Raw genomic sequence first — 22,986 nt, forward strand, 5'->3', positions numbered from 1 at the left:
TTGCAAACTACTCCAAAAATTTATTTTGAGTGTGTGTAATTTAGTCATAAAATGTATACAACTTTGAATAATCAAAAAATATTTGTTTATTAAAAGAAGAAAAAAAACTTAAAGTCTTAACTCTTTAAGTCTTTAAGTCTACTTGATGTACAGTACTTTGCGAGTGTATTCAACTTTTTTCTTTTGTCATTATACAACCGCAAACTTCGGTGTATGTGTATGAAGAAAAAAAGAAAAATTGTTTTCGATTCTTTTTTTCACAAACAAAAATCTGAAAATTGTTATTCAAATAATCAGACAAAATGTCACAATCTGTTTGTATTACTCTGTGTGATTTTCCTGTCTTCCCGGAGACACTTTGCTGATGGGCGTGGTGTGCACACTGCTTCTGCACACCTGTATCCAATCTCTGGCTGGAGCGTTTTTAAGGAGCTGCAGGACAAGCATTCTTCGCCTGATGCTCCACGTTGAGTGGTAACTCAAGCCTCCGAGATACCAAGCTCCCTAGTTTTTTGGCTGAATCTTTGTAATTCCTGTGCTGACATTGAATTAATCAAGCTCGTATTTTTGCTGCTCTCAGGTTGTATGGATCACAACCCTGGATTCTCAACCTTCACCTTCGGACAGAAACTCAGGACCTCATCTACTGGCTGCCTCTGCATGCTAATATGACACAAAGGGACAATGGTAACTCTGTGGCGGAGCTGCAGAGATCAACAGCTCAGGTAGGAGAACTTGTTGAGAGAGGTTTTTCATCTATCACCTTTAAGATGGGCTAATAAATCACTGTGTTCAGCAATCAAATTCCTATTATAGACTGATGTGATGACACTTGGTTTTCAGCTTTTTTTTAGATCCCTTTCGTATCTTCTAAAGACACGGCCATTGAAAAACCCTTGTTTTAATGCATTAACATAGGAAAAAATCCCAGTGAGGGAAACACTTTCACAGGAGACTGCATGTGATTGTTTTAGGTTACAGAATGCTCAGTTTATTATTTGACATTGTTTAAGTGACATGGAAAAGGTACAGTAATTTTTCACAGTACAAAGAATCATGTCAGTAAAGTTGCTTTATTTAGATTCAGAGTTGCAGTTGAGGAAAGCTTCATGCAAATTATCATTAGGCATTTGCAAAACATGTAGGCTATTTATTCACTTACATCAATGAACCAACAACACATTTTCCACTCAAAGTCTACATGCAATCTGTAAAAAAAAATCATGTAAATGATAGGGGGAATTTATTCTCTGAAAAATATCTACTGCATTCACTATACATGATGCTTTAGTTGTGTAGACGTTTAGAGAGACTTGATTCTGTCGTTGCCATCCCTAAACTTTTACATATGCTCTGAGACTACCTCCTATATAAAGAATAAAAGCTTTGCAAAAGTATTCATAACAGTGTAGGTGGAGGTACTTCACAGAAGGGTATTGAAACCCAAAATTACACAATAAAGTGATTATATAAACCTATTATCCTAATTCCTGAACCAAAGGAGATACCTTAAGTTGTCAGTGCACAAGCTTCCCTAGAAATCACCACTGAGGGAGTTTCCCACGCTGCAGGTCCAGAACAACACAAATCTAGCTAAGTGCTTTAAAAAGCCAGATCCAGGGTGAGCATGACAACCCGTATTTCAAATATTTACAGTGTGCTCATAAAATCTTGACCTTTACAGGACAGTGAAATGTAGCTTTACACACTTTGTGCTGTCTGGGTTTGAATTTAGCGAGCAGCAAATAGTTAGATGGAGCAGGAGGGAGGAGCTGTCACAATCTGATGTCTGCCTCTGAGTGTGTGTTTATTTTCTGCAAGTGCCAACCTGTTGTTGGGAAGCACATGATTTAGCTTGCTGAGCCTCCAATGGGGAAGGAGGGGTTGGGGCGAGGGTGTCCTAGCTCCATCCATCTTCCCATCAATTACCCCCACAGTATGATGCTGCCACCAAAAAAGAAAACTCCACATCACCCTATTTATATATGCTTCAATATTAATTTAGGAAAGGAGATAACACTTAGCTTGGAGATTTCATTATTTATTTATTAATTATAGATGTCATTATTTAGTCCTTCACAGCAAGCCAGTTTTTAATGTCCGTAAAACACGAAATTTTACTATTTCGATCAAACTTTTCGTGGCACCCCAAGATTCTAAGCAGACCCCAGACGACCACCCCTTTGGATATTTCTGAAGCGCCTCTGAATGTTGCATCTGTTTTTGGAGGCAAACATACAAAATATATCCAAGCTGTGTCAAAGAATTATTTCCCCCTTTTCTTTTCTTTCTTTCTCTTTTTTTACGCCAGCTTCCTTCCTTTAGTAAATTGTAGGGCAGGGGTGGCGGAAATACGTCAGTTATGTGGGTTCTCTGAAGCTCGAGTGCGTCTCTTAATTTCGGATGAAGGGAAAGCGAAGGAAGGGAGAGGAGATTTTAATCACTCCTGTCGCTTTAAGGACACATATCAAAGCCTTATTATGCGAATTGAAAATACCATGAGCCAGTGAGCCAACTGAGCAGCCAGGGGACGGACTGGAATGGATTTATAGGGGAAACTCAACATTATCTGAGCTGGAAGAGAACGCTTCATCGCCTTGTGGAGTTTGATTTCACACTGGATGGTCGGGTTATTCGGACGTTTTGGGTCATTTTTTAAAAATATTGCGCAGAAGTACAGCTCTCAGACTTGGGATTTATTTACCCCCTGAAGCGAGGAGAGGAATATCACTTAAAACTCGACGCGTCGCCTGCGGGATTATTCGCTCACTCGTACGCCTTGTTTCGGACGGATAGTATCCCGAGCTCTCTGTATCTGACAGCCCTGGATCATGGGTTGGGGTGGTGGAAAAGAACAACGGCCAGCGACATGATTCCTCTGCGCTGTCTGCGGTACGCTGCTTGGTCAGGCTAGAACATCGCTGGCTTATTCCCGTGCAACAAAAGTTACGAAGCGGCTGTAATGCGCGCATTTTTCACAGTTTCTCTGTTTTGCACCTGCTTTAACGGACACCGCGTCGACACAGTGCGGATTCGTGACGGAAAAGCGTGCGGATCCGCGCCGCTTCACCCGCTCCTGGCTGCCTGTGTGGGATACTTGAACATTTGCCTGTCGTAGTGGAAATCGGGGAGGTTTGTACTCAAGGTCACTGAGTGTTTTCAGGCGTTTTTTGCGTTCTCATCCACACTAACGCGCACAGACGCCCGCAAATACGCGCAAACGGGCGCACGCACATGCACGCGCACGGCCCTATTCGCACGTTTTAGCGCAGCCTCGAATTCTCAGTCCACTGTGTTGTTTGTTATCATACTGTTCCGTGAGTCTGTGGGCGTTCACGTCCTGTGGAGTTTTTTTTTTTTTTTTTTTTTTCCTTTTTTTCTTTTATTTTGACACTGCATGCAGGCTCTTTCCAATAACATGGACGGGAAACTGAAGCAGGGTCGGAGATGCCGGGCCAAGCGGGAGAGAGTGCGGAGGTTGCGGGAACCGGGGAGCAAAGACGCCCGCAGCCCCGAGCCCAACTCTTCCTGTTCTGACAGGGAGGGACAGAGTCCCGGGAGAGACGCCGCCTCCCCGGCCACTAAAAAGGCGCCTCACCCCGCGACCGCAGCCAGAGCCCCGCGCCTCCCTCGGAGGAAGAGACGGGAGTCCAGCTCGCAGGAGGAGGATATCATTGATGGATTTGCTATTGCCAGTTTCATCAGCCTAGAACGTCTGGAGGTAAGGAGTTGGGTCAGTACCAATGTCTGTGTCTCTGCTCTTTATCAGTGGAGCTTTTGTCAAAGTGGGGGTCGTTCAGACCACCAACGTGAGGTCTGGTCTAATTTGTCACTAATTTCTTTTAAATGATCCTAAGTAGGACCTCGATTCGTCATCTGATAGGCTGGATCAGTTACGGGTTTGATGATCATTGCTCAGGGCTGCTGACAGATGTGCATGTCCATGGTCTGTTTGGTTTGGTGCTTCCACGTCTGTGCTGACATAAAATGTTTTTATGGGAGCTACAGCAGCCATCTGGGTTACTTAATCTTAGAAGTTTTGTGTCTGAGCAGTCAAATATTTACATCATCTGTTTTATTGAGAAGAAAAAACCAACATGGTTTCCTGTCACTTTTGGCTATGGCTGATGTGTTGTTTCATATTCTCATTCATTATGAGCTGTCAGTGTGCTTTTGACATTGTGCCCTTTGATAAACTGCCTACTGCCAGGTTCATCTGTTACAGGCCGATACAGCATGTGCTGATAAGTCTGTTCCTATCATTGCTCTCTGGTATGTTGGATGTCAGAAAGGAGTTCCCCTTTTGACAGCCTTCACTATGTATTACTTTTATCTAATTGTTTTTTAAGTAATGCCAGGTTACATTGCTTCTTGTGGTATGTTCAATTAATGTTATGTTAAGCCCCGCAGTACTTCTGGGTATGGTACTGTAGAAATAAACTACTGCTTTTAATAGAGAGAGGTCATAAACCGACTCATACCACAATTAAGTTGCCAAATTTCTTTGAGCTATGGTAATAACTAGTCATGACTGACTCCTGCTTCCTACATACTGCTTAGTCAGATTTGCACAACCAGTTGTCCACTCTCACTGGAAGCTTCACTTAGTTGAAGCTGATAATCAGTTTCACACCTCCCATCTGTTAAGTTCAGAAGCTGTGGGTCAGCAGTGATTTTGTAGTTCAGTCCATGCTGCTTTAGGGTAGTAATGCACAAAGAACGGCAGGTGACCAGAGTAGGCAAATTTTCTGACTGAACACCCCATATCGGCAATTGGCAAGTTGGAAACATACCGCCAGGTTGTGGCTAGCTTCGGTGCTGACGTTGGTGCTGAGTGAAGAAGACTCAAAATATAATATTTTCAGTGTCAGTGAGCTGTTTAGAATGAAACCAGGGACGTCCTTAAAGCTATTTATAAGGAAACTACATTTTCTGTAATACGTCAACCATGTCTCTGGATCAATTTGGCTGCAAGAGAGTGAAAGAGTAACATTTAAGCAAAAAACAGTAGGGGGGGAAATATTACACTGAGGTTGCTCTGTTTTATCCTTTTGGACTTTCAGTAAAAGTCATGGAACATGTTGGATTTGAAACTGTTGGTAGCTTTTGGAAATATCTCAGAGTTAAGGTAAGGATCCATATACCCTAGGGAAAATACAGAAATTGCTGTTTCAGTAATACTAGCCAAAATAATTCACTAATGTGCTAAAGAGAATTTAAAATGTAAACTGTTATTATTTAGTCGTTTTTCAGAATATTTGAAATATCCTGTAATACAGTGGCTGCTCTCTCACACATGGCATGATTTCACCTCTGTTGCTGAGGCAAATAAATAATGATTACTCACAGCAGGAAGCCTAAGGAAGATACTTTCAATGCTTGCATCTTTGTCTATTATTATTGTCTTGTTCTAAATGAGAAGTTGGAATGGGCTAAATTTGGTATTGACAGGTTTAAGCTATACAAAACACGGAAATTGGAAATAAGCTACACAATTCTAGTCAAAGCATGTCTACCTTTGGTGTAAGAACAGATTGGAGAGCGATGGTTTAAAAGTAGTGGAGCACCAATCAATGGCCAGTGATTGAAATCAGCCAATTTTCCCTTGATTTGTTTCGACTGACAAGCTCAAAGTAAAGTATAAATCGGTATTAACCAGTAAAGGCCTGATCGGTGCATCTCTATTTGAAATATGTTTGTTGTTACAAACTATAAAACTATAAAATCATTACAACATGTTTACAAATTATTCTTTGATTTTACATTCAAATTAGGGGCAACATTGTCATTGTCCATAATTAGCGACACACTAAAGTGTTTCTTTCTCTTGATAAACTTGCTACATGTTATTGGCAAAAAGCAAAAAAAAAACAACATTGTTTCCATATCTTGTAGATAAGTCTGAACATACCGTTGTGTATTTGTGTCTTTGAGCTTTAAGGACGCCATTTCTGGCTGGGAAAGAATTTAAAGGAAGAGGCAGGAAAGTGCTTCTAACTGGGCTTGTCTGTCAGGATGTGGGTAAAATTCAAGCTCTGTTGGTAATCTTCTTACGCCTGCTCTCATGCAGTTGTCATTTTAGTTCATGAGTTTCACACCAGTCATGCACACTGCTGCAGCAGAGATTGTGTCTCTGAATAGGTTTCATCTGAAGGCTTTATCTTCGTGGCTGTTCCTGCTGGCAGGGGAGGTTAAGCTGGATAATTATCCAGTTTCTGTGTTACACATTTACCAGCAATAATAGTTTTCTTAGTCAAGTGCTAAATCAGTGTTGAGTGAACACAGAGAGTAACAGAGCGCTCTACTGTACATAGAAGCTTATGTTTCAAGGCTAAGCAAATGAGCCATGATATGGCTCAATGTGAAATGATACTTGCATGCCAGCTACTTGCTGGTAATTGGTCTGATTTGCATGCAAATGGAGAGCGCTTATTAAAGGGTGCTGCTGGATCTGGTAAAATTAAAATAAGCTTTTTAGCACCCTTTGATTTGTGTGCATGTGGGGAGATGAATTGAGTGCGTTCACTTTATGCCGCTTTTATCTTCTGTTTACTGAAAGTGACAAAAGTCCCATTTGTTTGCAATATAAGGCCGCACCGCCGTGAGTGACGCCCTCCTAAAAAGTGAGCACCCTCTGGAGGCATCGCATCATCAACCATGACTCATGCTTTCACCTGCTCACTGTATGCTTGAGTAGAACTCATGACCTACACTGCCTGTGCTAATTACTCATCAATTATGAGGAGGACGCAGCAGCCAGGGAATAGCTCTGACCTATTGCATCATGCTCCAGTAAGCCAGCATGGCATCAGTTGAGTTGCTGTGTGCTGCTCTTAACCTCTTTGAGGTGGCTGATGGCCAGCGCTGTTGTGTTTATATCAACTTAATATCAGGCAACTGTCATCTTTAAAACATACCATTATTTACCTAGATTTTTATAACTCTCACTAATCTGTTTTTACTTTAACTGGGCCATTTTTCAGTAATGATTCAAACGTGGACAAATCTCTTGGTAAAGATGTTTCAGGGTCCTTAAAATAAATTTTTATTACAGTTTATTACAGTAGCATTCTCAATGCTACTGAGAAAACCTATACATTCAGCCTTTAGTTTGAGTGTTTTTTTTTCAGTATGTGGTTATACAATTAAAGAATAATTTAGTTAGAGGCTTCTTACACATCTTTCCTATGAGGGAAACTAATTTCTCAATGTTTGTTTATCATTTATGTACATGCAAGTTTTCAGCTACAGTTATAGATTTGTTTTAGTCTGTGTAACCCTTTCACAACTATGTGTTTATATCTGCAGATTATGAGGTTTGTCTCTAAAGCACTTCGACTCTAAAGAACCTCTGTTACTCCTTGTTGTTGATATTCCATCTCTGTGCTGATGGGACTTAGGCTTTACGGTGGTCTCGCCTGCTCCCTGTAACCCATTTCATTACAGCCCGAAGCAATTTCCAGCCACAGCTGCATTTGATTACTTTGTGTTTATTTGCTTTGAATTCCCTGGCTTCACATAGGAAAGCCGCTTACTTACCTGTGCAAATCAACTGTACAGGCACAGCCGTTGTAGTTTCTCACGCTCACCTTATACTGTTCGGAAAAAATGTTCGCAATGATTCAGAGATGATTCACGCAGAGGGATTCTGCTTCTAGAGGCTTCTGGAGGAGATAAATGTACAACTGTCAGTCATTTTCTACCGTTTATTCCATAGTGGGTCACGGGGAAGCTGGTGCCTATCTCCAGCAGTCTATGGGTGAGAGGCAGGGTACACCCTGGACAGGTCGTCAGTCCATCACAGGGCTAAATGTACAAATGCTTTTATGTAAAGTTTAAATGCTCTCTTTTTAAAACAGGAGTTTAGAGAATGTTTTGATATCAGTACAGTGAGATTGCTCAGTGACAAATAACTGCAAAATAGCCTAAAGGGAACAATTTGGACCTCAAATTAGAATGATTCACATTTGGGAGTTATTTCAGTTTCTGGAAGTGCAATTTACTGGACACTTCCTGGATAGTTCTTCACCCTATATCAGTGCTGTAAAACAATTACCAGCTGCAGCTTAAAGCTGCCCAGTGGGTTTCAAAGAAGTGAGCGGATAATGGAAATGACACAATTATCCATCTGTCACAGTAATAAGATGTTTTATTTGCTCCATTTGGTGCGTTTGTGACTCCAAAGTTGCAAATCCCACCTCCCTCTCTAATCCTACAATCCGTCTGTTCATCTGCTTCAACTTGAATTTACTCGTACTCGTCGTCTTCCGCTTTATCCGGGACCGGGTCGCGGGGGCAGCAGACTCAGCAGAGACGCCCAGACGTCCCTCTCCCTAGACACCTCTTCCAGCTCCTCCGGGGGGAGCCCAAGGCGTTCCCAGGCCAGCTGAGAGACATAGTCCCTCCAAGGTGTCCTGGGCCGTCCCCTGGGCCTCCTCCCGGTGGGACGTGCCTGGAACACCTCTCGAGGAAGGCGTCCAGGAGGCATCCGGTATAGATGCCCGAGCCACCTCAACTGGCTCCTCTCGATGTGGAGGAGCAGCGGCTCTTCTCTGAGCCCCTCCCTGATGGCCGAGCTCTTCACTCTATCTCTAAGAAAGTGCCCGGTGTTGAGGTAAAATAATGCTATCACTGATATTCTTGCGACCTCAACCTCACCCACTCCGGATGTCGTGAGAAAGAACAGATGAAGAGCAGGAAATTAAGATTTAGTCAAGTTTAATTTGGAAGATAATAAGTCCAATGATTTCTAATGCAAAATGAATATACCAAATAACACAAGAAAGAAAATTACATAAGGCCCTTACGGAGAGAAATTGCAGATTTCAGCAAAGTATGGCTGTCTTTACCTCGATGTCTCTGTCATTACAAGTTCCAGAACATCTTTATACTGTTGACTTCAAAGCTCACTGACTGTGCCTCCCCTTTATGCAGTCTGGTGTTGTAAATCAGCCAAGCTCCCTTGTGGTATCTATATCATGCCCAAAAGTCGACGTTTGTTGCTTTATTGTCCCTACAGCCAGCTTTTACTGCTTGCAGCTGTTCCTAACCTCTGTTTCACCCTTGTTCCATCAGACTCCTGCTGTGATCTGTGATCCCTCCTCAAGGCTCACTCATGTTAAATCTCAGTTTAATGTTCCCACATGCAAACTAAACTAATAGCATGAAAGTGCATGATTTTAATTCTCAACAATTCCCCCTTTTGACCTCTGCAAAAGAGGTCAATATTCAAAAATGTAAGAATGATAAGTAACAAATGCACACCAAAAGATTAGTACTCTGCGAAGTGACAAAGGTAAGCCTTGAATTACAACTGGGCCATTAATTCCCAACCTTCAGTAACAACATTTTGCATCATAATATATGGAGTTGCATGAGTGCGTGCCCCTTTTTCAATAGTTGATGTTATGAGTCGTAATGTAAGGGAGCGAATACATGGCACACAAAAACATCCACACGTTACTAGAATACCAGAAATACAGACAATGAATTCAGCAATGGGATACTTACCAAAGATGTTGGTGAACCACCTCTCCAGTCCCCCGCCAATTCCTGAATATTCATGCATTTCCTTAGTACGCAAGCCTTCTAATGCTTGAGTCACTGAACCATCAGGAGCAGAATTGGTGCACATGTCACCAAATATTGTACACACACCCCCTTTTCAGCCAACAACATGTCCAGAGCCAATGTATTCTGCACAGCCATAAGAGAAGTAGGCGCCAACTGTTCTGCCAACCCTTCAACCACATCTTGTGTCAGATTTGCCAACCTTAAGACATTGTAATGTATGTAATTGATCCTGTCTACATTTTTATTTGGGGTTACAGGAAAAACTGCTGAAATTACCAGTAAATTTTCAAAACCAGCTGCCACTTGATCAACTAATTTACAAAATTGGAACACCAATTGCATCAATATAAGTTAATGAGCTGTCCATAAGATCAAAGGATCTGGTCTTCCTCATCATTCCTCCATGTGGTGATTTCTCCCCCCACAGCAGTAAAGGAGCCACTAGCCGCATAATTGCACAGCTTCCTACTGCCTTAAATTTGGGCTAATAAAACACTTCCACCACAATAGTAATATAAACCTTCTCGGGCCCAGTGTCCTACAGTGCCAGCTGGGTAAGTTTTGTTACATCATGATGGAGAGACAGTTCCCAATTTTAACTGTGGTTTTTCAGTAACCCCTGTAAAATTGAAACAGGGATAATCATATCCCTCACTCTGAGGAGAAAAAGGGCCTACCAGTGAGCTATTGCTAATAACCGGAAACACCTTTGCTAAGGTATGACATGCAGGGTTTTCTTTACCGTGAGTTAACAGAATCATGCATTTAAATCCTAGTGGATCCGCGTTCTCATATATGGAAGCAGGTACAGTGACCAGAGTGGGTCTAGCAGCCGCACATGCTATACAATTGCTCATGGCCGACTCACGTGCTGTCTGAGCCATCCACGTCAACCACAAATTGGACTCTGTAAATCCCAGAGCGCCTTGGATAAAATCTTCCGGGGTTAAGGTGTTATAGTCTATCTGAACCACAGGGGTTTTCTCTTTACCACCTTTGGCCATAACAGAAACAAAATTAATTCTAACAATTCTACCCTGATCTCGTGCGAGCCATCCTGGCAACTCTACTCCTAAATACTTATACAATCCGGAACTCATATTTCCACATCTAAGAGTAGGTGGCCTTATTGTAATATTAGGGTTGTGGTAGGGGTTGCTCTGTATTCTTCCAATGCTGAGTAATATTGGATTAATTACTCCAGTTGTCAATTTACCCTTCGCTTGTCCTCTAGCCGAAGGTCACCAAATGCTTAAATGTTTCTGCATATGGATTATCTGACAGTATTCGTCCCTGTTTAGTGTCCCAAATAACAAAACCCTGGACTGGCATGCTGATGTTCTCCATACCATCCACCGCACCTTTCTGATAGATACTCAGATACACATTATATTTAGTCCAGGCTAGCTCACTACCCTCACATGTAAACACAGAACAGAGATCAAACTGAAATGTGGTGTCTGAGTCAAGTACATAATCTAGTTCAATACCTCCATGTCTTTTAATGCATGTGTCCGATATTTCAGTCAATTTCCGGAGTAGATGATGACGGCTGTGGAAATTGGAACTGGAGGGGTGCTCACCACTCTGGAAAACATCACACATCAAGAATACAATTATTCCCACAAGTGTCATTATTAAACCTCCTCCACATTTCTATTTACATTCTTTATATCAGATCAATCCCACTTAGCCCAGGAGCTTATAACCTTCACACACTGTGGTATTTACTCAAGAAATGTTGATTCAAAGTCATACATCACGTACAGAAAACACCAATAGCATAACCAATGCTCCAAAGATTAATTGACAGGAAAAAAAGAAAAACACCACATTCAATGATCACATAATCAAAATCAAGAGTCACATAGGTTCCGATTCCCAGTCCTGAATTTATCTGTTGATTAGTTGAATATAATGACTCCTTGTAGTGGATAAATCCTCTTGAAAACCAAAAGAAAAGGTCTCTGGAGTGGATAAATCCTTTTCAGCCCAGTGCGATCACACCGGTGAGCCTCCAGGGGATTTATTATGCCCCTTTATGACACCTCTGGTGCCTGTGACTTTGTAGGCTCCTCAGCTGGTGCACACTGGCTCCAATGATACCAGATTTCTCCTTTTCCTCTCAGACGAACTGCATGAGATGTTCTTTCCAGGACTTGGAATAGGCCTGTGAACCTGGATTCCTGGCTTGATGATGACTTTGAGCTACACCCAGTTGACTCCTGGTACCACAGGGGAGTCTCTTGTTTCCTCAGGTCCTCTCGAAAATTCTGCCGCTAGGGTCTGCAACTCATTAAAGAACGTGTTATAAGATAATTGTGCAGATTCACCTGTTTGTCCTGATAGCTGCTGTGCTGGTCCCAGGAAGACTCTCCCAGTCTGTAGTTCATGTGGGGTGTAACCCGTGGACTGATTAACAGACATCTTGACAGACATTAAAGCAACTGGCAAAGCATCCACTCAATTTAATTTGGTCTGTGCACAGATTTTAGCCAATTTTGTTTTCAATGTTTGGTTCACTCTTTCAACCTTGCGCTGTGACTGAGGATGATATACTGTACCGAAAGCATGATTCATTCCCAACATTTGCTCCACCTGTTGCAGATCTTTGCTTCTGAAATGAGTTCCATTATCAGATCTTATCTTTTCCGGGAAGCCATGTCTGGGAATGTAATGATTAATTAAACATTTTACCACAGACTTACTGTTTTCCTTTCTTGTGAGCCATGCCTCAGGCCATCTTGAATGTCCATCCACACAGACCAACCGGTATCTATATCCTCTTGCTGTGGATACCATGTCTGTGTAGTCAATGATGATCTCCTTCCCAGGTTGGGTGTAGTTTTTAAACTTACCTGGAAATGGATGCACAATAGGTTTTGGATTAAATTGTCCGCAAATAGAACAGTTCCTGACAGTTTCTTCTCTCTCACCATATCTTTTAAATATGGGTGCCACCATTGTTCTGGATTGATAGGCACCTGCAAAATACCTACATGTGATGTTCCATGTGCCTCTTCCGAAATGTGTTCTCTCATGTTTGGTGGCTTCACAACTTTTATCACCAGGGCCATTTCTCTTCCACACAGTAAGTTCCTCAAGGGGAGAACCCCTTTTGTGATGTTGTTTAATTTTTCCAAGTTTAGATGTTCAAAGTTCTCAGCTTCAACACTTACTAAATTGAAGCTGCGTGCATAACCTGCTACTTTTTAGGCAACAACAAGGCTCGAGCCATAAATCTCATTTAATTTTCATGTTTGATTGGCTTCTGTGCTGCAGTCACAAATCCACTTCTCAACCATTGTTTCAAATCAACATGTATTTTTCCATATTATCTAGCATACAGCTAACATACTGAAGCACCTCTCTATATCCCCCCTTTTGCTGAAACAACATTGTTGTTACAGAAACATCTAAATAAAAAGGCAGACAGTAATCCTGAAAGAGCGATTGTACAGCCAACTACCGCAGCTGTTTAAACTTAATGAACGATTCCTCGCGTCTGTGTTCCAATTCAGTGATGCATTAAGATTTTTCCAACCCTGCTTTTTTATCAAAAAACTCTGTGGTGCTGTCAAACCAGTGTAATTAGGGACATAGTTTTTGCTATTGGCAGTCTAACACAAAAATGACAACAAATCTTTGTTTGGGATGATGTAAAATGGCAGATTTTTGTGCAGAATAAATATGGGTTCCTATTGTTGAAATAACTATTCCTAAAAAGTAACCCGTATTCTTCAATCTGTTTTTCATTTTACTCACTTTGACACCTTTTTTTGCAAGATGTAAAAGAATAGAGTTGATAGCTTCAATACACACGGTTGCTGTTCGGGCTGTAATCAGAAAACCACCTCCGCTGGCAACATGCAGTCCTTGAGCTGCTGTTTGAGAACCTGATTTGAGAACCTGACCCGGGGATAAGGCAAAATCTTGAGGCAATCTGGTGTCTCTCAGTTGCTGATTCCTATAAGTGAACGAGAAGACATCCCTGTAGTGTTCAGCTAGTCAGCTGTCAGAGCTATTAATTGATCTTAAATCGTGAGCCATTTTGGAGTTACCTATAACTTTCCTTTTTACAGGCAGAATGGGGGTGTTCCAAGCAGACTGCCAGGGTTCTGACCTGCCTGCTTTTAACAGCCCCTCAATGGTGTCAGCAATTCCAGCCTCTGCAGCAGAAGAGTGTGGGTACTGGTTTCGCCAAATGGGGAAGACATGTTCACACATCCAACATCAGTGGGTCCTTGAGCCCATAGATGTGGTGGACAACTGGATAAACAGCCTCAGCCAGATGGTGATCAGTTAATTCTCTGCCATGTTATCTAGATAGCTGAGTTGCTAATCAGTGGCTGCAAGGGAACGTGTTACAACTCCTCCCTGTTCTTTAGCCTGATGACCTGAGTGCAAGGGTTGAGATATGTGAGATACAGCTTCATCAGACATTTCATAAAGGGTTTATAGGAAATGGTCCATATTTTCTTTTCTAAAGTATTCCTCAAACTGTTCCTGAAACCTATCAGTTTGTTTTCTCATTTCTGTCATAAAACAAAGTCACCCGTGGCAGAGCAGGTATTGGGCCGCAAGGAGCCAGGGCCCGAATCCAGGGTTTCCAGATAAGGAAACTGGACCTTACCCCAGCGCTAGCAGGGGTTTCCGGCTCAATGAAGCCCTGATAAATTTCCACACAAGGCTCCTCTATAGACTGCTGCAAATACTGATGTGCTTCAGATCCATCTGCTGCATGCAGTGTGGTTCCATCTGGAAAAGTCATAACCAACCCATCCATGGAACATAGTATTGTTGTTCCCACTGCAATCAAAATGTCTCTGCCGAGTAGATTCACAGGTGTGTTAGGCGAAACAACCAATGTATGCAACAGTTTTTGTTTTCCAACCATAATGTGAAAATGTATAGGCACAGGCAGAGTCTGTTTCACCCCATCAGAGAAGACATTTTATTGGATGGAGGAATGTTCAACGTGGAAAAAGTGGCTTCAGTGTTCACAAGAAATAGCAATGTGTCCCTTTAATTCCACTGGAACAATGGGTTCTGTCTTTTTCCCATTGTCTGGACCCCTTTGTGGGGTGTGTCACTATGGTATGATTGATGCATTGTGCGGTGACAGGAGCTTGTTGTGTCAGAGGAGGTTGATGCAAGGATGGAGGAGCTCCTTCTGGACGTGCCCCATAGCGCTGAGGGCAGCTACGGTCCCCATGATCCATCTGCCCACATACTAGGTAGGAGGAGGAACCAGCTCCTCCCTGTCCACCCCTTCGTCCGACCCTCTTTCCAAATGGCCCACCCCTGGCCCGGCCACGAGGACTGTATGGGTGTGTCTCCCACTAGATAGGTGGAGCCAGTTGATATACATTGGTAGGAGCTAGGGGGTTTTACCACCCCCGAGCTGCTGAAGTGGGCGGAGATGTAACAGGAGCCATTATCCAATTTGTTCCTCTAACAGCCTCTGCAGTGATCATTATCTTATCATGCTTTATACTATTCCTCTTCTATCTTACTGCATGTGGTGTAACAAATGTCTGTCCCACTTAGCGTGACCAAACCTTTCTAAATCTGGGTTTCCTCGCATTGTTTTCCTTCAGGTATTCCATCCATCACAGTTTGTCTAAAATATTGAACTCCATCGAGTCACTGTCTGTTTGATACAAGTGTCTATCGCCTCATAAAGAAATAACATGTGTTCGTCCTTCTCAGAAAAATTAAAGCACGGTGTCTGAATTTTAGAAGGGAACATGTCACACAGCGCGTTTAAAGCCACAGCAAAATAAGGTGTTGCGTCGCATTGATGAGAGGTGCGGGCCGCATTCTCAATAACCTAGAGATTACTACGTGTAGTGCTGCGACCCAAAAGTTGTCTGAAATCTCCCAATGCTAAAGTTATACCAGCTAATAATCTAACTCATCTAACCATGTCCTCAGTAAATGGATTATTAGGGTGGATGTACGGTGGTGATCCACCTCGGTGTCTGTATTTAGTTCCTTGTCACGCAAGCAGCTGCATTAAACGCTTCCAATTTCTCTCTGCCTTGTCCTCCACATTTCGTGCATACATTCGTGACAATTTATAGGTAATTTAAAATTAAACTAATATAGGACATATTGTACCAGTTCTCTGTCTCGGCTGGTTTTAGACTGAATGTAAATTATTGTGAACAAAAAAGGTTTGCAATAATTGTACTGTTTATTTTTGTTAGAAGCTGAATGAAGGACAAGGAGAAACAGAGTTTAGGACTGAAGAAAAACCATTTTGTTGAAGCAAATAATGACATATTTTGAGGTATTTAGAAAATAACTTAATTTGAATTTTGCTGACAAACGTTTAGCCCATTCCGAGTTAGCATTAAGGTTTTCACTATCTTCGTCTGGGTTATACCGCTCTGCTTCCACCTGTTTCTGAATACACCCGCACCAGCCTCCCACTCTTCGGTTGGCTCCGCGGTTGCTCTGAAATGAGCCGCAAGTTCGCAAATAACTATTTTTTGTCTTCTCCTTTTACCTCATTGTCAGGTTATTGTGGAGCGGGACGTGAGTATATGGAACACAATTTAAAAAGCTGATTGTTTTTAAATAAAAATGTGAAGTCCAATACCATTTTGTGGCTGCATCTTTTAATATTTCTTAATGTCTTTTATCAAGACGCCTTCCCAGGTCTAACTTCGCTCCTGGTTATACGTATTTCCCTTCATTTTGACAGCATTTTCCAGACATTCTTTCACTTTATTAACGTCGTGTGAATCTATATGAGCAATCCAAATATGCTGCAATTCATCTATTTTGGTTTGCAAGGGGTTTCCAACCATTTCCCCTGTCAACATCCTCAAACACCCTATAATACTCTTCCATGTTACTATTTGATAACTGCAGCACAAAACCAACCAGTGATCGAATCACAATGCTTGTTTCCTCAAAATTTCAAACAGCTCTTGCGATGATGTCACCACTCGCAGCCAAACGCACACAGTCACATACATACACATACACGCATACACACACTGTGCACTGCAATGAGAGAAAAGGGAAATAAAAAGAAAGCAGAACAGACATTTGAAACCCTACGGTTGCCGGCAACAAAGAGAAAGGGTCTCAGTTAACTGAGTGTAACATTTAGGTCCTGACCATGGAAGTTACTCCAACCTCAAAGGCCACACTTTTTGGTCGCTTTCGACCGTGGCGGGGCAAACCGCTCCTATGAGTGCATCCTGTTTGAGGTGAGCGCAAACCTCCGGGTGAGCCAACCCGTTCCTAAGTCCAAACGTCCCCAACTAAACTATATCCATGTTTTGGGTGAGCCAAATCCCGAGTGTGGAACTCTCAGCACAATCCGCAACTCCGCGTCCGGTAGAAGGGGGGCTAGGCCAGCGACCAGCTCTGGGGCACAGAGTTTTATATTCTAACCGCTCTTCTAAACCGCCTCAGCGCGGCCCTTTAAATACACCTCAGGTTCATCACATCATACTGCAAAGCACGGCTGTCTTTACCCCGACGTCTCTGTCATTACAAGTTCCAGAACATCTTTATACTATTGACTTCAAAGCTTACTGACTGTGCATCCCCCTTATACAGTCTGGTGTTGTAAATCAGCCAAGCTCCCTTGTGGTATCTATACCATGCCCAAAAGTCGGCGTTTGTTGCTTTATTGTCCCTACAGCCAGCTTTTACTGCTTGCAGCTGTTCCTAACCTCTGTTTCACCCTTGTTCCATCAGACTCCTGCTGTGATCTGTGATCCCTCCTCAAGGCTCACTCATGTTAAATCTCAGTTTAACGTGCAAGCTAAACTAATAGCATGAAATTACATGATTTTAATTCTCAACACAGGCCACCCTACGGAGGAAGCTCATTTCAGCCGCTTGTATCCGGGACCTCGTTCTTTCGGTCATGACCCAAAGTTCATGGCCATAGGTGAGGGTAGGAACATAGACCGACCGGTAAATCGAGAGCTTCGCTTTTCGGCTCAGCTCTCTTTTCACCACAACGGACCGGCACAGCGCCACCATTACTGTGGCAGGCGCACCAATCCGTCTATCGATCTATCCTGCTCCATTCTTCCCTCACTCGTGAACAAGACCCCGAGATACTTGAACTCCTTCACTTGAGGCAGGAACTCCCCTCCAACCTGAAGAGGACAAGCCACCCTTTTCCGGTCGAGAACCATGGCCCCGGACTTGGAGGAGCTGATTTTCATCCCTGCCGCTTCACACTCAGCTGCGAACCGCCCCAGTGCGTGCTGTAGGTCTTGGCTAGGCAGGACCACGTCATCTGCAAAAACAAGAGACGAAATCCTCTGGTCCCCGAACCAGACCCCCTCCAGCCCTTGGCTGCGCCTAGAAATCCTGTCCATAAACGTTATGAACAGGACCGGTGACAAAGGGCAGATTTTGTATTTTTTTTTTTCCATCATTCCATGGAGTGATCTTCCAAAATCACTTTATTGGGGATTTAAGTTGATTTAGTGACACTGGGGCAGTGTAAATGGCAGGGGGACAGGCGCAATTAGTCAGGTGTTCTTGAAGTAAACAAGCTCATTGGTCAGGACTTTTTTTGGGGTCTGCAGAAAAAGACTTTTCTTTACATCTGTGTTTCCCTACAGTTTTGCACACTAATCATCATCAGCTCTTGGCTGCTGAAGCAGCTCTTCTGTGCACAATGGACAAATTAAGTCCTTAACCTGAGGGGAGCTGGAAAGTTGATGTTTCAGAAGCTGCAAATTTCTGTTCTACTGTCTCAGACCATGGATCTGAGCATGTGTTTTCTGAGATTTGTTCAGGTGCTTTGAAGTCCTTAAGGAAGCAGATTTTCATCTGAAATACTGACACTGTTGTAAGCCCTCAGATAACAACACTTGTTATCTATTATCTGTCATCACAGTTTAACTTGCACTCAGTAGATGACAGTTCAAGTAAGAATATTACCTTTTTAGAGGAAAGACATATCGTGGCAGAAACATTTCCTGAGTCCCCTTGTAAGGATGTGCCAAAAGTCTCAAAATAAATTCATCTTTCATTGCACTAGCATAATTTCACACAAAAAAATCACATACTAAAATGTACTTGTTTTTAACAAAACCACTGGTGGCCCAAATATTGGTATGCCTTTGTGACTGGGGTTTGAATGTAATATGACAAAGAGGCAAGAGGAGCTGTATTTGACTTGTCACCATATTCAATGACCAGGATGGAAATTGAGCTAAAACATTCCCAAAGCTCACTGTTAGAGAACTGAAGCAAAAAGCAGCATCTAAGGGTGAAGAAATCTTCATAACAACTAGGGCTGTTTCAAATTTTGAAAACATGCAATTGCGATGACATTGCTGAGTTTTGTGATGATAATACTGAGCATGATTTAGCCATGTTTTTCTTACTATTTTCTTTCATTTCCTTCTCTGCAGTTTCCCCATTTTCTAAAATAAACAAATTGCGTGTATCAAATGCAGTTGTAACATCCAACTGGCCAAGTATATTACTGGCACGCAGAGCGTGAATGCATGGCACCTCAAATATGATATTCAACAAAATATTGCATCCTTTGCGATTTTGATGTGTGACTGTAGATATTGATATTGCAACGACAATTTCAATTTGATGTTTTGTGCAGCTCTAATAACTGCCGTTAGTTACTATCTGCAATCTAACCAATTGTTTGGAAGAGATCCCAGAACAAAGCATCACAAACATGTGAAATATGCTAAACTCTGCTGATACTTTAACTGAAACCGTGTGCTTTGGTCAGATGACAATAAAGTTCCCTGACACTGTTTCTTATCTCATGTTCACATTTTGAAAATGGGTCTAAGTGAGAGAAAATTAAGGGGATTTTGTGGAAGATTAAGTCCTGTCACATCTTAGACGTATTTGTTGCCTTCTTAATGCACTCCTTGCCTAAATAGTGCATGTGTATTGGGATGAAGGGAGGGGATTTCACTCTTGAGTCTTGTGTTTGTTTGTTTTTTATTCTAAAGGATTAACTGAACATTCTGGGAATGAAATGTCAGTGGTCTGTGAGTGCCCCTACATGGTCCAATAAATATTACCCAAATTAAACAGAAAGTAAGCCTTGCGTCAGTTTTACTTTCAGTTTAAAGCATCTAGCATGCTAAGAAGAGTGAACCCTCTACATAACGTAGCATGAGATTAGGTATTGTTATTATTTCAGTTGCAGCTTTGTTGAATTTTGTAGCATTTATGTATGTGTGGTATGCATCGCATGTGAAAGCTGCAGTGCTCATTTGGTGGAATCTTCTGAATTTTCACATTGTCTAATGATCAAATTATATGTGCAAAAGTATCAAAATGGGTGGGCGATATGAATTTAAAATTATATCACAATATTTTTTGGTTGTTGCATGGCTGTGGCTGCATGTCACTGCTGTAAAAGCCCACAAACACAAATAATGCTCTTAAAAACACCCATTTTTAAAATGGGCTTCTTCAGGAAACCAGTGTGATTTTTATTACTAAAATGCATACAGTAACTGCATTTAATCATATTTTTGAATTTATTGATATTTATTGATGCTCTCATTGGACCAAGTTGAAAAAATTGTAAAAATAAAAATTCCAACAATACAGCAACTTTTTGGGGTTTTCACACCACTAATTTGAATTTATTATAGTCACAATCCATGTTCCTATCATGATAGGAAAATTTTCATAATAACAATAAATGACACAATAAATCCCCATCCATAGTGTCATAATAAGGAAATCTGGGAGCATAGTTTCCTTACCGTAATGTGTCTTCTTTACCACTTAAACAAAAGACAGACATGCAATGAAGTAATGAGGGCACTAGACTGAGCTTTTCTGGAACACGTTGGATAAGATTCTTAGTAATGCAAGATATGACAATCCTAAATGGTTAAATAGAAGGCACTTTTCATCCAAAAAGCTTCTTCAGTTCTAAACATGGTTTGGGATGATCAGGCATATAGGGTCATTAAGGCCACTAATAGGGCCATTAAGGTCATGAGTCACTGACCCAACCCTTCATCCTATGTAGTGTTTGGGTCGTTGTCACTTGTGATTTGCTACTCAACCATTTTAACATGTGAGTTGTTCCAGTCACATGGCTTAATATGTTGAACTAGCACTTTAGGTAGGCTTTACATGGTAAACTGAACATGTGGAAATACACCTCATGTCTGCTAAGTAGGGTATGTGTAAAGTTTCTTTTCCAAATGCACTGGAAATCTAGTAGAGTGCATAACATCACAAGCTCGTACCTGTAAATAAAAATCTAGTGGACTCTACCAATAAACTGAAAATCTTTTACTGCAGTAAAAGATTAATTTACTTGAAGGCGTTCGACACATCATTACCAGAGGTGCAGATAAATGTTGCTATCACCATACACGTCATCCTCGCTGCACCTGTGTCCAAACTCACTCACAGTCTCCCAAGGTGGTGCTGTTTTGAGATTATTGGGTTACAGACACCTTAAAATAGGCTGAAAATCCAATAATTTCACACCTTTTTCTCATGGCCAGTATAATGTTTCTCTGCTGATTGCCACTTGAGGACAAACTGGTACACCCACTCGAAGCCTCAGCAGTCTTGCTATAGTAAGATGTCTTGCCTTTCATGGTGAGGCAGCAGATTTGTTGCAGGGGTTGCAGCAATCTTGCTTCGTGTTTTCACTCTTCCCCCGACAGTGATAGCGCTGTGCATCATATGCCAGTGCTGACAAACAACTCCGGCTTTAATTAACAAGGCAGCCTCCCGAGGCTGGGCTGTTCATTGGCTGACGCATCCCACAGAGAGAGCTTTCTTAATGCTAGTGGGACGTCCCCAGGCCCCAGCTCCCTCTCTAACTGTCACACGCTGTAGGCAACAGCATGGTTGACAAATGCACACACATTCACAGGCCTCCCTTTTTCTCTCTCCCTCTCTTTTCTCTCTCTCTCTCTCTCTCACACACGTACACACACACGCACACACACACACACACACACACACACATAGTCGACTCTGGACATTTTCCGTGCTTCTGTTCAAGCCATTGACCAGCGACCTAAATATATCCACTTAAGAAAGGGTCTAGTGTGTTGTGAAAGTGTGAAGATGTAGATATGGTAGCATAACTATCACTTACAGCTAAACTTCTGTGAATATGAAAGCTCTGTCTGGCACAGAAACACCTGCAAAAAAACAAACAAGTACTGTTTCCCTGGTTTTAGTTTTATCACAGATTTTATGTTTCTGCCTTATTTCGAACATGCTTTTGCAGGGAACATTTTTTAAGCTGAATAAAATTTAATCCGGGCCAGAAATAAAAATTATTTAAAAATCATTTGAAAACTCATTTTATTTCTGCTTACTCTAAATAATTTTGTTACACATACTCATAATTAAAGTCATAATTAAACTCTCTGACATGTTACACTGCTTCAAAACATCTCTCATCCCCCTTATACTTAACCATGGATGATGTGTTCTGGGTGATGTATTCATTTACTGTCACATGTAGCGATTAGCATGTTGGCTAAAAAGTTTAATGTCGGTCTCATCTGACCAGAGCACCGTCCTCCAAATGTTTGCAGTCAAACTTAAAGCAGCTGCCACTCTCACAAGTGTCAGATTTCACCCAACTAATAGCTGTCAGACAGATTTTCCAACCTGAGGTATGGATCATTGCAGCTCATTCAGATTTTGATATAGAATATTTATATTTATCCTAAGATTAAATTACACACAGGTGGACTTGATTTTTTTAATTAGAAAATTTTTGAAAGTAGTTGGTTGCTTGTGTTTTTTTTGGAAGTATCAAAGCAAACAGGACTAACTAGAAAGGCACATATTTTCAGTTTTAATTACGAAAATATGAATAATAAATATGAAGAGAGAGCTTTGCTTTTCAGCTCAGCTCTCTCTTCACCACGACACACAGCGTCTCCATTTTCTGTTGTTTCTCAATGAAACACTACTTGGTGTTGGTGGATCACCTAAAGAAAACCTACTAGAGTTTTTGAATGTAATGTCACAAAATATAAATTTTATGAATACCTGTCCACTGCATTTTACATGTTTTCAGCTTAGCCCAACAGTTGGCCATTGCACTGCTTAGAAAATGCACCAATGAAACAGCAATAAAAACTAGGGGTGCACCAATTGCAGTTTTCTTGCCAATCACAGATTACTGATCTGTACAAATCCTGACCTACCGATTCCGACTTTGGCCGATACCGATTTTGTTTTATAACTGACACTGTCAGCTGTTATAAGGTTACGATACACCTTCAAAGCTCCAATCTTATGTTATTGAAAAACAATTAACAATACCTGTAAAACAATACTAACTTGTTTTAACTGTACATGAGGTAGTGCTCTCAAATATGCATGAAACATTTAGAGCATGGCAGTTCCTTTAGTGTTTCATTTTTCACATTTTAAAAAGAAACA

General features: G+C 41.6%; 1 protein-coding gene across 8 annotated transcripts in view; it reads left to right on the plus strand.

Moving 5' to 3' along the window:
* The first annotated feature begins 2,419 nt into the window (after nucleotides 1–2,419).
* The window catches only part of fbrsl1 (fibrosin-like 1), a 427,092-nt gene continuing 406,525 nt past the window's right edge, over nucleotides 2,420–22,986 (plus strand). For 5 of the 8 annotated variants that reach the window (XM_047380812.1, XM_047380817.1, XM_047380813.1 and 2 more), the window contains exon 1: nucleotides 2,421–3,721. In XM_047380812.1, the coding sequence (XP_047236768.1) occupies nucleotides 3,398–3,721 (324 nt within the window). In that variant the 5' untranslated portion in view covers nucleotides 2,421–3,397. Of the gene's footprint in view, nucleotides 3,722–22,986 lie in introns of all 8 variants that reach the window. The other 3 variants (XM_047380818.1, XM_047380819.1, XM_047380816.1) reach the window with 2 other exon arrangements.

The sequence above is a fragment of the Girardinichthys multiradiatus genome, chromosome 12 (genome assembly GCF_021462225.1).
Source record: "Girardinichthys multiradiatus isolate DD_20200921_A chromosome 12, DD_fGirMul_XY1, whole genome shotgun sequence".
Taxonomy (NCBI): Eukaryota; Metazoa; Chordata; class Actinopteri; order Cyprinodontiformes; family Goodeidae; genus Girardinichthys; species Girardinichthys multiradiatus.